Source organism: Maylandia zebra, linkage group LG3, assembly GCF_041146795.1.
Source record: "Maylandia zebra isolate NMK-2024a linkage group LG3, Mzebra_GT3a, whole genome shotgun sequence".
Classification (NCBI taxonomy): Eukaryota; Metazoa; Chordata; class Actinopteri; order Cichliformes; family Cichlidae; genus Maylandia; species Maylandia zebra.
Window position 1 is genome coordinate 7,057,209 of NC_135169.1, and position 17,752 is coordinate 7,074,960.

Below are 17,752 nucleotides of genomic sequence, written 5' to 3' on the forward strand. Positions count from 1 at the left end.
ATTAATCTGCGTTAATGCTGACAGCCCTAACCTAAACACTAAAAGAAAGATCGTGTGTGTCCTCATTAGTATAGGTGTTTATGTTGGTGTGTGGGGCTGTAACCCCATGTAACAAGTAGTATAACAAATTACTTTCTTCCCCAGAGTAATTTAGTAATGTACTTCACTACTTTTAAGAAAAGTATTAAGTAATGTGTGATACATGACTTTTCTTGAGTAAAAGCCTGACACTGCTGATGAGTAGACTGAGGACTAAAGCAAGCCTGAAATAGTCTGTCAATAAGCTCTTGTCAATAAAGTTGGGATTGAAAGAGACCAAAGTCCCCCTGGATACCTGTTACTGCAGCTGAGAGAGGGTAAAAGGACTGGACGTTTGTGTTTAGCGAGACACGGAGTGCTAAAACAGAGTTTATCTTTGAATTTCTTTGACAAAAGTAAATCATCTTTAACTCTGAAGACATCATCTGAAGAGTCACTCTGGGGAGTCCAAAGTTACAAATTACAGCAACCACTGCCCAACACTGTGGACCCACTAAACACATTTATGATTTTTGACTTTGACTCTGCTCATTTTTGCCATGTTGGATTTGGAATATGGAGGTAAGTTCATATTCAGGCCTGGATGTGCTCACCATCCTCTGTCTCTTTAAAATGAACTCAGACAGTAAGAGGACGTTGATTGGTTTTTCATCTGAATCATCAAGATTAAAATCTCAATGCTAAATAGATGTTGAATTAACCTTATGATACTAATGAAACCTGACGACTGGAATGGAACAGTCAAACGACTGTTTGATAGTATAAATGACTATTGATCTATTTATAGTTATACTGAAATATGTAGCTGGCAGTAGTACTCGGTGTCACAATCATGGGTCTTTTGACCCAGCGTTTTGAGTTTTAGTTTATGTTCATGTTTATGGTTTATGTTTAAGCCCTTTAATTTTTCTAAGTTCATTTTTTATCATGCCTAGGTTGTTATAGTTCTTTGTTATTAGATTACCCATGTGTCTTCCAACCCCTGTTAAGTCTCCCTTGCCCTTCATGTGTTTCATGTCTGTCTTATGTTGTCAAGTTCAGGTTGTCATGTTTGCGTCTTATGTTTCCTGTTTTATTTTGAAGAGGTCTTGTGTTTCTATGTTCACTGTATTTAGTTTTACTCTTTCCCTGCGAGTTCATTATGTTCATGTGGGTTGTGCTGTTTTGATCTTTATAGTTATAATTTCCCTAGGTTTCATTTATGGTTATCATAGGTTTAGTTCTTGAAATATGGCTTCCCTGTGTTCCATGTTGTGTCTACTGTGCCTTTCTGTACCATGTTTCAGGTTCCTATGTTCTGTCTCCCCAGTTGCTGTTAAGTTTACATGTCAGTGTGTTTCCTGTTTTACTTTGAAGGTCTGTGTCTCATGTCAGTGTTTCTAGTTTTGCTTCCCTTGTCTCGTCCAGTCTGATTACTCCCAGCTGTGCTCTCCGTCTGTGTCTCATTCCCTCGTTATCCCTCAGTGTATTTAAGCCCTGTGTTTCTCTTTGTCTGTTTCATAATCTCCCTCATGGCTGTGTTTCCCTGTGTGTCAGTTTATCCATGTCCCAGTTTAGTTGTGTTATATTTTTCGTTCCATTCTGCAATAAAGCAGCTTTTTGAGTTTAATTCCTGCGTTGTGAGTTTTGCGTAGGGGTGGGCGATAGAAACGATATAAATTTGGCCAACGATAGAGATTTTGAGTATACCGCTCTATCGCGATAGCGCATGTTGATGATATCATCAAGCTGCGCCTGTTTTGGTTGAAAGCATCGCAGTGGCTAAAACCATTATCATCTGTAAATTATGCTGGGCGACAGTCATAGCAAAGAGATGAAGCACTTTTGAAATATGGGGAAAGCCAAAAACTGCGCTTCCTCCACTTCCGTAACATTGATTCATTAGTGTTGAATTCTCTCGCAGCTGTTCTATTCCCATGTTGTTGCGGTATATTAATAACTAACCTCGTATTGTGGATGAATAATCTCAGTTGTTCTCCTGACTGAAGTTTGGCCCGTGTATAGCATCCTGCTATGCGATTGCATTTGTCCCTGACCACCAGAATCCCTCACGTTAACTTTTATCGAGTGGAAGAAAAGTTGGCGTACATCCTCCAGCTTCACTGTGCTAATGTCATGCTAACATAGCTGTGTCGGTAGCAATCACGTAGCACAACATTATACACCAGGTAGTCCAACTTCAGTAAACCTGCAAACGCCACTGCTGTTTAGTTTTCTGTCTTCATTTATGTTGGAAGTGGTAGCAGAGCTGTACGTTTTAATTAGTTTCAAAAATCTCTCAGTCAGAACATGGTATGTCATGTTTAGGTGGAAACTAGCGAGCTAACTTCCTGTTAACTTCTAACTCCGTTAAATGTAATAAATTCTGTTTTCATGGATGCCTGGATGTTAAACTTAATTGTTGCACCTGGTAAAGCAGCAACGCTGATGATTTTATTAAAGATGAAAGAATTTAGACCGTTTTTAACTCAGTGTTCGTTTGACTTTGGGACCTGAAGCGGATAGAGTTTTGGACTCAGATGGCAGCCGTAATGCTCCGACAATCCATCAAGCAGTGCGGCTTACCAAAGTTGTACTAAAACATTTTTAACAGATTTCTGCGCGCCCAAATTGGTTCGAGGTCAGTAAGCACAACCAGAATTCATACATAAGGTACACTCTCGATTTTTGAGAAAATTAAAGAATTTTAAGTGTGCCTTATAGTGTGGAAAACACGTTATAAAGAAGAAAATATATCGTGATATATATCGTTACCGCACGTGCTTCAAATTATATCGCGATATGGATTTTAGGCCATATCGCTCAGCCCTAGTTTTGCGTTTGGGCTCTTCTCCTGCCTGCACACAGCCGAAACATGACACTCGGCCCTGCACTCTGATCTATATTAGGTAAGAATACGTTGATTTACTCGGTATTTGAAGGTTCAATTGAAAAAACCTTAATAGATTTTTTAAACAATGTGGGAGTCAAACAGTTGTGTCTGTCTGGTTGTTTTAAGAGATCACTAAAATATCATAGACTGAAACTGGTTTCCATCATATATAAGTTGGCTAAGTTGTCATTGGCTGAAACAGAAGGAGAGAAGTAATATTTCATAATATTTCATAAAACCTTCATACAAATTTTATCTTTCAGCCATGTTTAGATTATTTTACAGTTCTGCACTTTGTACATAATTTAATTTATGTTTTGTTGAATTTTAAGCTTCTTAAAATATACATTTAGAACGTCTTGATGCATCTCAATCACCCAGGAAAGTAAATCTCCAAAAGCTGATTCTGTTCATCTGGACGTAGCGTTTTGTGGGAGAAACGTTTCATCATCATCCAGGTGACTTCTTCAGTCTCAGCTGACTGCAGGTTTCCCCAATCTTATAAACAGTACATTTGCATAATGACTGAAACCAGCCCACTGAAGGAACAATGGGCTGGGAGGTCAGTTCCTTAATCATAATTATGCAAATTCTCATGACCATTGATCAACGACCACTGACCAAAACCCACTGATCAAAGACCACAGATCAGTGGCCATGAGTACCATTCACAGAGAGTTGGGGAATGGCTGCAATCACTGTGATCTGTGGTCTTTGATCAGTGGTCGTATAAACCGTGTCTGCTGTCTATCGTAATAGGAAATGTGCGATCGTTATCGAATAAAATCGACGAGCTCTCAGCACTGGTACGGAGTCAGAGGGAATACCGAGAGTGTTTCACTGAATCATGGATGCACCAGGACATTCCCGACAAGAATGCTTCCGTGGAAGGCTTCCACACTGTTCGGGTGGACAGGGACAGCATCGCTAGCAGTAAGCGGAAAGGAGGTGGGCTTGCTGTTTTAGTTAACAACCAGTGGTGTAACCCTGCCAACATAACAATCAAAGAAAGGATTTGTTGCCCGGACATTGAACTATGTGCTGTAGGACTCAGGCCGTATTATTTACCCAGGGAATTCTCTCACGTCATCTTGGTGGCTGTTTATGTTCCCCCCTCTGCTAACCCCACAGCTGCATGTGACACTATCCACTCTGCCATAGCTCGGCTACAGACTCAGCACCCGAGTGCCTTTATTGTGATCTCGGGTGACTTCAACCATGTATCACTGGACAATACACTACCAACATTCAGACAATATGTGGACTGTCCCACCAGGGGAGAGAAAACTTTAGACTTACTGTATGCTAACGTCAAGGATGCATACAGCTCCTCCTCCCTCCCCCCACTTGGTAGGTCAGATCATAACCTGATTCACCTCACCCCCCGCTATGTGCCAATTGTGAGGAGGGAACCTGTGACCACCAGGACTGTCAGGAGGTGGTCAGAGGAGGCAATAGCGGAACTACAGGGCTGTTTCGAGGTGACCGACTGGGAAACACTCTGTGAGCCTCACGCCGAGGACATCAATGGGCTTACTGAGTGTATCACAGACTACATAACTTTCTGCACCGACTCCATTGTTCCAGCTCAGACTGTTCATTGTTACCCAAATAACAAGCCGTGGGTGACTAAGGACATCAAAGCCCTCCTCAACAACAAGAAGAGGGCTTTCAGAGGGGGCAACAAAGAGGAGGTGAGGAAGGTCCAGGTGTTACTAAAGGACAAGATCAGAGAGGCTAAGGACAATTACAGGAGGAAGCTGGAGTGGAAACTCCAGCAGAACAGCATGAGAGAGGTGTGGAGGGGCATGAAGACCATCACTGGATTCAGGCCAACCAACAGCAGGGGAACTGAGGGAGGTGAGAATAGAGCCGACGAGTTGAATCTGTTTTTCAATAGATTCCACACCACAGTGTCTGCTCCCACCCCCACAACCTCACCTGCAGTCAGCCTGGAATCCAGAGCCACACCACTGTGCCAGCCTCTCTCTTCACATGTTGCCTCCTGTGAGATTCCTGACACCCCTCCCCCACCCATCACCTTCACTCAATACCAGGTTGAGATGCAAATGAGGAGACTTCACTCAGGCAAGTCTGCTGGACCAGACGGAGTGAGTCCCCTCGTCCTCAAGACCTGTGCCCCCCAGCTGTGTGGAGTCTTTCATAAACTGTTTATGCTGAGTCTGAGTCTGCAGAGGGTCCCGGTGATGTGGAAGACATCATGCCTCGTCCCTGTACCAAAGACGCCTCGTCCCAGTGGCCCCCAGGATTACAGGCCCGTGGCACTGACCTCCCACATCATGAAGACCCTGGAAAGGCTCATCCTGGACCAGCTGTGACCCATTGTCAGACCACATCTGGATCCCCTTCAGTTCGCTTATCAGCCTCGTCTCGGAACTGAGGACGCCATCATCTACCTGCTCAATCGTGTCTACACCCATCTGGACCAGCCGGCGAGCACTGTGAGGGTCATGTTTTTTGACTTTTCCAGTGCTTTCAACACCATCAGGCCGACCCTCCTGGGTGATAAGTTAGCAGCGATGCAGGTGGATGCTTCTCTGGTGTCCTGGATTGTTGATTACCTGACAGGAAGACCACAATATGTACGTCTCCCACAGTGTGTGTCTGACAAGGTGATCAGCAACACAGGGGCACCACAGGGGACTGTCCTCTCCCCCTTCCTCTTCACCCTCTACACCACAGACTTCAGCCACTGCACGGAGACCTCCATCTTCAGAAGTTTTCTGATGACTCTGCGGTGGTTGGATGCATCAGCAGGGATGATGAGACAGAGTACCGGGCTGTGGTTGACTCCTTTGTCACGTGGTGTGAACAGAATCATCTGCAGCTCAACGTGGCAAAGACCAAGGAACTGATCGTGGACTTCAGGAAGACCAGGAAACACTTGACCCCTGTTTCAATCCAGGGGGTCAGTGTTGACATTGTGGAGGACTATAAATACCTTGGAGTACACATTGACAATAAACTGGACTGGGCTAAAAACACCACAGCACTTTACAGGAAGGGCCAGAGTCGTCTCTATTTTTTGAGGCGACTGAGGTCCTTCAACATCTGCCAGAAAATGCTGAGGATTTTCTATGAGTCTGTTGTTTAGAACATTTGTAATGTAGAGCCAGCACCGCTAATTTGTTGTTCTCTGGATTGTTAATAAGCAAGTTCTGCATAAATAGTAATTAATGCTTATTTAAAGTGGGAGTGGTGTGTAACTGCATAATACACAGTGGGTAACTGTAAACTTCTGTATTCTTATACACACCTGACAGGTCAGCTGGTAGACGGATTCTAGTAGTGGTTAAATGGTTTGTAATAAAGCAGCAGGTCTTTTAATTGTATCACAGGGTGAATTTGTGAAGGTGACATTTTACTGGTCTTTATAGTAAAAGTCTGGGGAATAATGTTTAAGTTATTAGTTTGTGTGTACTTGATTTACATGTCAATCTTTTCTTGTCTTATTTCAGATTCCAATAAAACACATCCTTTCCATAATGTAAAAAGATAAAAACTCTAAGTTTTTATCCAAGTCTTTAAATTCTCCTTGTTAAAAATACTATTCCATGCTCTCAGATTGGGATTTATTTGGTAGTTACCTGTATAACTAATTAATCTAATAATTAATATCTAATTAAAGAAGTTCAACAGGCTACTAGTAAAGTGTCTACATGTATCATTTTGATTTGTTGCTGACTTGCCTTTTATGTGCTTTTTACTGCACTGAAAAAGAGTAAAAAGCAAATGTCCACAAACAAACTCTGAAAGACCTTCAGAAACACATCTGGCTCCTTGGAAGTAAAATACACAGAAATAAGGTGAAGCTCAAGACTTTTGCACAGTACTGTATGCCTAAATGGGATGAGCCTCTGTCATGTGATTGGTTGATTTAATATTTTTATCACTGAGACATTAAAAATGTACCTAATAAAATGACCATAGAGAGTAACAACAAAAAAAACATACCAACAAAGTATTAAAACACCCAAACTGGCTTGAATATTTAGAGCCTGCAGTGGAGCGGCTCATGGTAACTGGATGCACACAGAGTTGGTCTGTAGCTGCTGTGTGAGGTGCTGATACCTTTGCCTGGTGGCTGAGCATTTCCCCCTCTGTTGTTGCTTTGTTAGCCTTGCAGTGTTTAAGGTGCTACAGTATCTGTGACAGGGTCCTGGGGGCTACAAAGAACCCCCTTCAATATGAACCACATTAGTTTGTGCTTCTAACTGTATCACAAACTCTCCACTGCTGGAGTTGATGCCTTAAAGCAGAGCATGAGGATGTTGACAGATGATAACATCCTTATTATCTGAGAGATGCAGGGAAATGCTTCAGACGCTGCCTGTTTGCTCAGGCCGCATGTTTGTTCCTGCAGACGAGCAGACCGTGGAATAAAATCCACAGTGAACAAAGTGAGGCAGCAGTTTGCTGATTTCTGCCTTCTGTTAAATTGTGGGACTCCAACACGTTAGTCTGTGGCCCAGCTCATCTTTTCTTTCCAAAAGGCTTTCATAATTATCAGCCTAGTAGTTTGTCAACTTTCTCGCTGACAAAGTCTTTTGGAGTTTATTCTTATTTGAGTTTCCTTCACCCGAGCAGCACAGAAATGGCTCTGCTACACTCCACATCAGATTGGGTGGAGCAAGACACCAGTTAGTCATCCATCCAGCAGCAAACTAAAAGCAATGAACTTAAAATAAATTTTAAAAAGGTTAAATTTAATAAATAAATAAACAGTTTTCTTGATTAACTTAGAGATGTCTGACATTTTTATATTAGATAAAGCCTAATGTTTAATAATATGGGTATACAGATGATTTATTGTAACACAATATTTATCCTGTTTTTAGATAAAACACACATTTTTTTCACAGCTTTAGGTACTGATTATAAAAATTATTAGCAGGAATGGACCCAAACAGCAAGACTTGGAAGCAGGAGTGGAGTTTTAGCTTCATAGCTGGATTTACAGAATAACAACGTAACTAAGAAGGCACTGGGAACTTAACTGGTAAACATCAAACAGCTGGGACCCTAACACAGCTGGAGAGATGACAAAGAACAGTGGGAGACACAGACAATATAAACAGCAAGGGAGAGAGGACACGCCTGGGAAACGCTGCTGGAAATAATCATCAAATAAGTGATGAGACGGGAAACAAACTGAACATGATGCACACAAGAAGAGTGACTATCACAATAAAACAGGAAACAGACGGACCTGACACAGGAAGACATGAGAAACAAGCACAGATGAGACTGACTACACAGAAGGAAGACAGAGAGGAGACAGAGAAAAGATTAAGGAGACAAGAATGAAGACAGACAGCAAGAGAGGGAGACACAATGAGAGAAAGAGGGCGAGGGAGAAAGATACTGGACACGAAAAGGAACTGGCTTTAACTAAGCGTGGAACTTAGTACAAGGCAAACTCGGAACCATCTGGATTTAACAGACTCAAAAAAAAAAATAGATTGTCTTAAAGCTCATTCTAGAAATAACTAACAGTTCCAGGCAAACACAAAATACAGCATCACTGACCCGGGACCATGACACTTAAATCCTCATGTGGGGCGAGACTTAAACCTAAAAGGTGAGCTTTTGTCATGAAGGCCAATTTGGACCAACCGGCCAGATAAGATAACACTTGCAGAATCACAGACTTTGTTTAAAACTGTTCTTAAAATACATTTATACATATCACAAACATATATTTATTCATGTGATTCTATTACATGTGAGGTTTTATTTCCTGCTAATCATTTTTCTTTTGTGTGTATTTGTGTATTTAATATCTGGCTTTCTGTTTGACCCTTTGAGTCTGGTGCTTTAGCTTCTCTGTTATAAAACTGTGTAAACTCTGTTCATTTAGTTAAACTTCGTATGCAGACAGCATGTGGAAACAGATTTTGTTTCCTTCACCTATCTCAGTGGAGCTGCTCAGTCACCTGCAGAGCAGACTGTGTTGTAGTGGACAGTTCCAATGTGGGAATGTAAGAAACTGTTAACTGGGCTAGAAGAACATGCAGGTGAAACACACACAGACACACAGCATACCTTTCTTCAGTAACTTCCATAAATACACTCCAAGTGCCACAGTAGCAGCAATAATCATGACAGCCAGGAGAACCCAGGCCTCAGCAGGAAAGATGTACGGCTCTGTAAGAGACCAACAACAGAACGAGGTTTACATGATTATTCTGATCCAAAGTGAATAATCACAGAGTTCCAACAGGTCTGCTGCTCATCAGGTTAAACAGCAAAGTCTACAGGAGTCATCGGCTACGTACCACAGGCCTTCAAGCTGGCTGTAGTTAAACCTTTACTTAAAAGCCAACTCTTGAGATTGATTACAGGCCAATCTCCAACCTTCCTTTCATCTCAAACATCCTTGAAAGAGTAGTTGTCAAACAGCTAACAGATCATCTGCAGAGGTTTATTTGAAGAGTTTCAGTCAGGTTTCAGAGCTCAGCACAGCACAGAAACAGCTTTAGTGAAGGTTACAAATGATCTCCTTCATTACACATATTAAACAAATATGTACGACTGCTTTCTTTCTGGTCACTTTCTCTAAAATTAGAAACATGAAAATATTATCAGTTGATCCAGAACTCGGAGTACTGACAGGAACTGGGAGGACAGATCATGTCTCATCCTGAATAATGAGACTGAACAGAGGACGAGCTATGCTAATAAACAGACACATGCTGATCGGTCAGTATAAATCGCAGGCATGAAGTGATCGAGCCACCACTCGCTGTGGGCTGAGAGCTGGTTTAAGTTTATTTAGGCAGCAGGTTCTTTGTATAACAAGCAGACTGCAGAAAAGGCCTCAGGAGGTTTCCACAGGTCAGTGTCACTGTCAGTGCTGGATGGATGGGAACGTTTATCATAATAACTGTGCACGTGTAATATTAATACACATAATAATACAATAATGGTGTGGATTAAACGTGGAATCCAAGCAAGGAGTTGAATCTTTGGTATAAATTAAGAGCTTTTCTATTTTACAAAGTTACTTGTCAAATGAAAATATTACTTTTAATGTTGGACAAACTAATATGATAAAAAATAATATAGTTAAGTCTTCGAGTGTGCTGCTGACCTTTGACCTGCAGCTGAACATCTGTCAGTCTGGGTTCTTCTCCCCTCACTCTGATGGTGCAGGTGTAGTTGCCGCTGTCAAAGATGTGGGGTTTCCTCAGAGTGAGGCTGAAGTCTCCAGTCTGCAGAGCGTCAGTCTTCATGGATGTTCGGTCTCTGTAACGCTGGTTTTGATCTGTCCGCTCGTCCTCTTCCTGCTGACGCTGGTGGACGGTTGGAGGATTGAGGTCGTAGCGGCTCCACACCACTGTGGAGGGTCCAGATACAAACGGGATGTGACAGGGCAGCAGGACTGACTCCGCCCCATCGTACACCTCCAGGGTGAAGACTTGGTGGGACACTGTGAGGACGCAGAGACACACACATGAATCAGCTGTCTGTGTGACCTGTAGGTCACGTGACCACCTGAGATTAGAAACTAGTTCTACAAGATTGTGTCTGTATAAGAGTCACGAGGTAATGCTACATGTAGGCTGCTTTAATCATGACTCCAGTTGTTTTTGGTTATTAAATATCTGATTATTCACTTTAAATCATGTTGTTTATTCTGAATCTGGAAGTCTTAAGTCTGAGACCTGCAGATACACCAACAACAACTCAGGCAGCAATAATCTCAGAGAATAGAAAAGAATAGAATAGAATAGAATAGAATAGAATAGAATAGAATAGAATAGAATCGAATCCCTGGCACAACTAGAAAACAAAACTTCAGGACAGCCCTGATCAGAGCTGCTGGTTTAAAGTGTTAAAGGCTGATAATCCTGTGTTTCCTGTGGGTGAGCTGCTGTCTTTAGTGCCTCTCTGTAGGTCAGACCTTTCACTGCTGTTCACACCTGAAGGCTGAGTGGACCTCCTGGGTTAGTTTTCAGGAGTGTGTGGGCACATTTATGAGTCTCTCAGTTCTGTAGATTAAACAGCAGCTGATCAGACTGAACATTCTTTGTTCTCAGCATCTGAAAGCGCAGCTGTTTGTTCAAACATATGCATGTGCATTGTTCTTGTTCCTGGAGCAGCCTTTTAGTGTGATAACCTCTGACCTCTCGTAGTCTCAGCGGGTTTTTGGGTGTGTTGCTGACCTTTGACCTGCAGCTCTACTGCTGTCAGTGTCCGTTCATTTCCAAATGCAGTGATGGTGCAGGTGTAGGTGCCGCTGTCAGAGATGATGGGGTTCCTCAGAGTGAGGCTGAAGTCTCCGGTCCTCAGAGAGTCCGTCTTCATGGACGTTCGTCTCCTGTAACGCTGGTTTTGATCTGTCAGTTCATCTCCTGCATCATTACACTCGTGGACGATTGGAGGATCGAGGTCGTGGCGAGTCCACATCAGAGTGGGGTCAAAAGGTACAGAAGTGTCCTTGCAGATCAGCAGGACAGACTCCACCCCCTCATACACCTCCAGAGCCGAGGCATGCTGGGAAACTGAGGACACAGAGACAGAAACATGAACATGCTGTGAGTCTAAACCTGAACTCTGCATCAGTTCACTCAGAGTTTAGAGTCACACGAATCTGTGCAGATATAAAACATCAGCTACCTGAAGTCCTCAAATATAAATGAGATCCTCTGTTCTTAGATGTTATTGGACCTGAACTGAAAACATTACAGAGGACAGAATAAACCCAGCCCACGCTGTCACGCTCTTTTACATCAGTTTGTTGCTGCTCTCTGTGGTCACACATAAAACCGTCTCATACATGGCACCTATACAGACATGAAGAAATATAATGCAATTTGGCCTTTGAAGTGACTTTTTTGTTTGGGAGGATTTGTTTGTTGTTCGGTACAATGTTAAAATAAGTTCTTGAAAAAGTAAAACATGATTTAATATGAAGGCGATATGAGTAGAGAGCACAAACGTGCTGAGGGACTGGCTGTGTTAGTTAGTGAGAGCATCAAAAACGAATGTGTCCACTCATGTCTGGATTTTAATTTTGTTAAATATGAACAAAGCAGAAGCAGAAGATCTGCCACGTGTCTGATCAGAAAGAGAGGACCACTTTGTTCATTTAGTAATGAAAGTATGCTGCCCTTGCCTGGAGTTTCCCAGGTTTCACCAGCTAGACAGCGAGATAACGATGCTTCAATAACCAGATTTATTTTCCTTTTTGTGCTGATTTATTGAAGAATGTCCTCTGACCATTTCCATCTTTATATACAGGCTATGGTAGAATGTAGATTTTGCATTATTTGAGGGAAAATTGGTTTTAAATGGAAAATTTATATTTTAAACCCACCGACCCACCCACTTCTAAGTGCTTCTAAACTGAACTTTTCACAGTCAATCATCAGTTTGGCCAGGAGGTCTTATTACCTGGAATAAAACCCTGGGGTTGTTCATCTTTCTCCCAGGTCCTCTCAGCTCTTCTGCTTTGTGTTTTTATATCTCTGCTGTGATCACTGAGACATGGAGGACATTATATTTCTGAGGTTTCACCTTCAAAGCAGCAAGGACAGATTTCCATGTACATATTGAAATGATCTAAGAGTCCCTGAGATCAGGGCTATGAGGGCAGAGTCAGCTAAGAAGCTGCTGCTGACTTTGAGTTTAGATGCTGAGATGGATGCAGGTTTGTGAGCAGGAAACAGAAGCAGGGATGGAAGATAAGATCCTCGTGATGACAGACAAAAACATCAAGCATTTCAACATTACTCAGAGAGATGCCAGAGAGCAGCACACGCTCAGATCACTGCAGAGTTTCACCTGCAGATAAAAATGTTTGGTGTCCACCAAAGGAAAATCAGCAGTACTGTGATTTTACAGCATTTTAATAAATGCACTTTCATTTAAGCTTAAATACATTTGAGTTTGTCAAAGGGCCAAAATAACAGGAACACAACCAGACTGGTGTAAATTCAGCTCACACACACTCTTTGTGTTCACTACATGCAGACCAGCTGTGCTCATATGTGCAGTTACAGCTCATTTACAGGCAGGAATATCCTGCTATGTCCCTGTTAGGACCTGCTGCTTTGACTGCTCACCACTCAAACAGCTTCATGACATCAGCAGTAAGAGCAGATGTGGATCCACAGCAAACATGTACGTTGGTCACAATCAATGAAAGAAGCTCAGAAAGCTCTTCAGTAAAACCAGTGTTAGAAATGAAACACACAGCACAGCATGCTGGGTAATTACAAGGACTCCCATCAGGCACAGGGAGGCACGTCCCCCTAACTACTCATGCTGATTAACACAACACACACACGTTACATGCACTTCTCTCCACGACCACTAGATGTCCCCACACTCTGTGCTGACTCCAATGATCAGAGCTGCTGAGCCTGTTTGCAGACAGAGGAGGAGCTCCTGGTGATCCGTGTGGCACTAAAAAGCTCTGATAACGTCCATCCAGCAGCTGATAACAGGGACATTTGGTGCCATGTCAGAGCTGCACAGTCAATCATCCGTTTGGCTCTTTAGTTTGAAGAGTTCAAAGCAGCAGCAGAGAATCTAAAGTGTGTCACACAGCACCAAGTTTCCTTTGGTCACATATGAAATGTGAGTCCGAGCTTCAGCTACACAACAACACACACAGCAGCTGATTGTAACATGAGCTCATCTGAAAGGCACCAAGAAGAATCCAGAGATTTGAAAGTTGCTGCTTTGGATTGTTAGTTTGATCTAGAGCTGGGCGATAGAACGATAACGATATGTATCGCGATATAACTTTTTCTCGATAGAAAAATTTAACTATTGCGATAGACCTCGCCGCTCTTGTCCTCTTAAAAAAAAAAAAAAAAAAAAGAACAGCCAATCCAAATTAAGTAGCGCAGAGCCGAACCAATCACAGCCGCAGCGTCACGTCACGTGACTTGTTACGTACAGCACAAATGCCAAGCCACACATGTGTATTTGTTTGGGAAGCAGCCAGCCACCGTACCGCCCGGGTAATGGAGGAAATGAGTGTGCCGACTAGAAAAATCAACCGAGCGTGACCGAAGGTTACCGAAGAGAAAACAGATGATGGTTGCAATGCCAGAGAGATTGTCGAACGGAAGAGCCATAGAAGTTCCGTAGTGTGAAGGTATTTCGGCTATTTCAAGTCTGACAAAAAACAGAGTAGCGTGCACTGTAAATTGTGCCGAAAGCAAGTCTGGAAATACAATAAACTGGTGCATGCGCTACGTCCACACGTACCCGGGTATTTTTGAAAACGCAGATTTTTCTATGCGTTTGCACCTTTCGTCCACACGTAAACGGCGTTTTTGGTCACTGAAAACGAAGATTTTCAAAAACTCCGGCCAGGGTGGATATTTTTGAAAACTCCATTTTTGCATTTACGTGTGGACTAGAAAAACGGAGAAAATGCAGCGTCAAAGGTGTGCGCATTTCTTGACGTCACACTGTGCGCCACGTTATTGTTTCGGTGAAATGAATTTCTACAATACTGTTAATTCTACTCTCTGCAGTGTTTAAATGCTTACATATACACACAGTTACTGTCCCTCCACACATATGACTCGGTTCTGCTTCTATGCCCCAGCTTTGTTTACTTTTTCCCACCGAGGCTTCTAGACTTCTGATTGGCCAACATTTCTGCACGGTTAGGAATCTAGCGCCACCTGCTGCTTTGGCACGTTCATAGCAGCGTTTTCCTTCATTTCTGTGTGGACGGGATTATTTTTTAAAACTGTTAGATTATAATATTATTTTATGCCATGTTAGACCCCTAATTAAAGGTTGTGAATTATTATGTAGTTTTAGTTTGCATTATTCTCCTGAATTAGAAGAAGCTGATAACTATTGCATTCGTTAAACTGATTTGCATTACATTAGACTGCTGATTTATTGTGAATGAATGATATTGTTTTATGATGCATTATACTGCTGAGTTATAAGAAATACTGTTCGCAGAAAGTTATTGTCTTATTTGTCTGATTAGAAGAGAACAGAATATACTGGAGTTTTCTGCCCCATCTCAGCAGGAGCAGATGAACAGGGAGCCAAGGTCGTAGCTTAGGCGCCGTGTGAGAGAAAGAATGTGAATGTTTAGGCTTTTATGATAAGGTGGGGGCCACTAGAGGCTATTTTGAGATCTGAGGCTGTCTGCGTACGGTGTCCATCTCCCACGCGTGTGATCATTAAAATCATCGTTTGACTCAACCCGGCCAGACCAGTGTTGTTATTGTGGTTTTTCCTCTTGTGTCCATCCCCAATTTTGAACTCGTAACAGTTTGGGGGCTCGTCCTGTGGTATTGGGGTGGAATTTAAAAGTTTGGACGGTCTGAGGTTGTTGAACGGACAGGCACGAGCCAGTGGTCTGACGTGAGTGGGCATAAGCCGGCTTATACAAAGGTAAGGCACTACCTGTTGAATTATTTCCAAAGTGTGCCAAATTGGATATGACTAAATTAAAGTCTACTCACTGAAATTACTGGTAGAGGGTCTGTTTTGATTTTGATGAAAAAATCTCATGAGAACTGAAACTGAAGTAATGATAATGAAACGTTGAAAGTGAAAAGCAGTTGGACTGCTGATTGAAGTTAAAGCAGTTGGACTGCTGAGTGAATTTAGTTTGGTAGGGAATTGGTCATGTGTTGGTTAAAATCCAAATTGGTTATAAGTGTGGACCTGTGTGATTATAAGTGAGGGAAGGCTCCATTGACCTCTAGGTTGCACTTGCCTTAGTCAGACTCTTGTTTTAGGGTGTTGACTGTTGTTTCAAAGTATTATAAATTATTATAGAACGGCGGTTGGACCGCTAAGAAGCGCATTGCTCAGAGGTAACGCTTGCCGGGGTTGGGGACGCTCAATGCCCGTCCTCTTTGAGGGATAGTCAGTTGGTCACTGTGGAGCCTGGGGCACTCCAGAATAACTAGTGGTTGGACCACTTTACCGTTTGGAACGGTATTTGTGCTTTTTTGGGCAGCAAAGGTTGGACCTTGGGTGTTGGACACTTTTAAATTGAGTTAGGGACTTTAGAAATTAGGCCAGAGGCTGTTCTGGAGGAAACAGATACTGGTTAATTGATTACAAAAAAGTTAACTTTCTTCGGTTGGACCCGTTAACTTAAATTTGTCAAAATTGTTAGGCGCTGAATCTGTCAGGCCTGTCAGTGTTTGTAAATATAAGACGTCTTTGTAATATAAAATAATAGAGTTTTGTCTGAGCTTTGTGTGACCCTGTGTGTGACGACAGCACACTGCAGCGCTGCGAGCTATTTTTAGACGGTGTGTGAACATGCAAATGAGCTGTGACGCACACAGAGGACTTTTGCTTCCTGTTTAGCGTGTTTTTGAGTTTTATAATTATGAGTTGCAAACAATGATACACACCTGTAATTAAAACGCTGATTTTGCTGATTATAATATTACTAATAAGGTTTTGAATGACTAGGGTGAATGTTTGATGTTTGGCTGGGTTTTGATATAGAAGAGACAAATCGTGTATGATTAAGACCGGCACTTCAGCCGGCAGAGTAAAGCCGAGGCTGACCGGGACTCCTGCTCTCCCCTTTTACCATCTTTGCTCTCTCCTCTACCATCTTTGAAGGTGACCTTGACCAAATGCTACAGCAGCTAGACCCACAAGAACCTGAAAATGTCAACACTGCTGCAGGAAAATGAGCTCATGCAGCGGAGACGGAGAGCGTTAAATCCAAGGCCCGTTTTACTACACGGGGGAGATTTCCAGACAGCTTCAGCTGACAGAGCTGTGATGAGACGCCCATTAAGCCCGGAGGAAAAGTGAGGCCGAGCAAAACAATGCTGACCTTAACCGCTCTGCATCAAAGCTGTGCAGGACAGTGACGGACCAACACTGATCATCGGGCAGCAAAAAGGGCGTGCCAGAGACAGGAGGAGTAACTGAGGTCAGGAGGCACCTCAGAATGGACAAAAGCACCAGGAGAAAATAAGCTGAAGGCACAGGTGTCGGGGCTCAGCCAGGAGCTGACCTCTGAGAAGGGCCGAACAGCAGAGCTGCAGAAGGCCGTGGAGCAAGGCAAGGGAAACATCAATGGATTTCAATCTGACTTGTACGGAAAAGACTCTGAGGTTTCTGCCCTCAGTAAGAGCTCAAGGCATCAGAGCAGAAACTGAGCATGGCTCAGGAGGAGCTGGCTGATAATCGAACCCATCAGACTTGGAGTCCCAGACACAGGACTTGAAATCAGGCCGGAGCTTGCTGGAGCTAGATGAGCATTGTGATTTGTCCAGTCTGCCGTGGAGTGAACGTTTGGGGGATGGCTTCCTGTCGCCTCTGCCGTCCTCCGGTCGCTCAGCTTCCTTGGCTGCCCAGCTCCGGACTGAACGCTCGGGCAGAGACACCCCAGCAAGCGTGGACTCCATTCCCCTGGAATGGGACCACGACTACGACCTGAGCCGTGGGCTTGAGAGTGCAAGCAGGGCTCTCAGAGAGAAGCAGAGTGAAGAGGGAGACTTCCTTGAGGCCTTTGTTAAACTAACAGAACAAACACTGAGGTCTTCCATTGGGGAGGTTGCTGCTGCAGACTCTCATATACACCCTCTGGATGTTAGCCGTTTCCGCCTGCAACAAACGGACAGCAGCTGCACTTGTGCAGGCACAGAAACGGACTCCTCATACATGGGATATCTGCGACTGATGGGCGAGTGTCGTGGAAGTATTGATTTGACACAGTGAGGAGGATGGGCTCTGAGCTGAAGGAGGAAGAGGATACGGTGTCTGGACTGGCAGATCCCAGCAGCTCAGAGTCCCAGACTTCAAGAGTGATTGAGCGCTGGAAGTTCCGGCAGGCTCAGGACCTCAGCA

General features: G+C 43.2%; 1 protein-coding gene across 1 annotated transcript in view; it reads right to left on the reverse strand.

Annotated features, from left to right (window-relative positions):
- Nucleotides 1-17,752, reverse strand: part of LOC106674966 (uncharacterized) — a gene marked incomplete at its 3' end in the record, with an annotated part of 56,582 nt that overhangs the window by 20,089 nt on the left and 18,741 nt on the right. The window contains exons 2-4 of the mRNA XM_076882094.1: nt 11,101-11,439; nt 10,026-10,364; nt 8,978-9,079 (exon numbers count right to left, since the gene is read on the reverse strand). Coding sequence (XP_076738209.1) covers nt 8,978-9,079; nt 10,026-10,364; nt 11,101-11,439 — 780 coding nt within the window. The remainder of the gene's footprint in view (nt 1-8,977; nt 9,080-10,025; nt 10,365-11,100; nt 11,440-17,752) is intronic.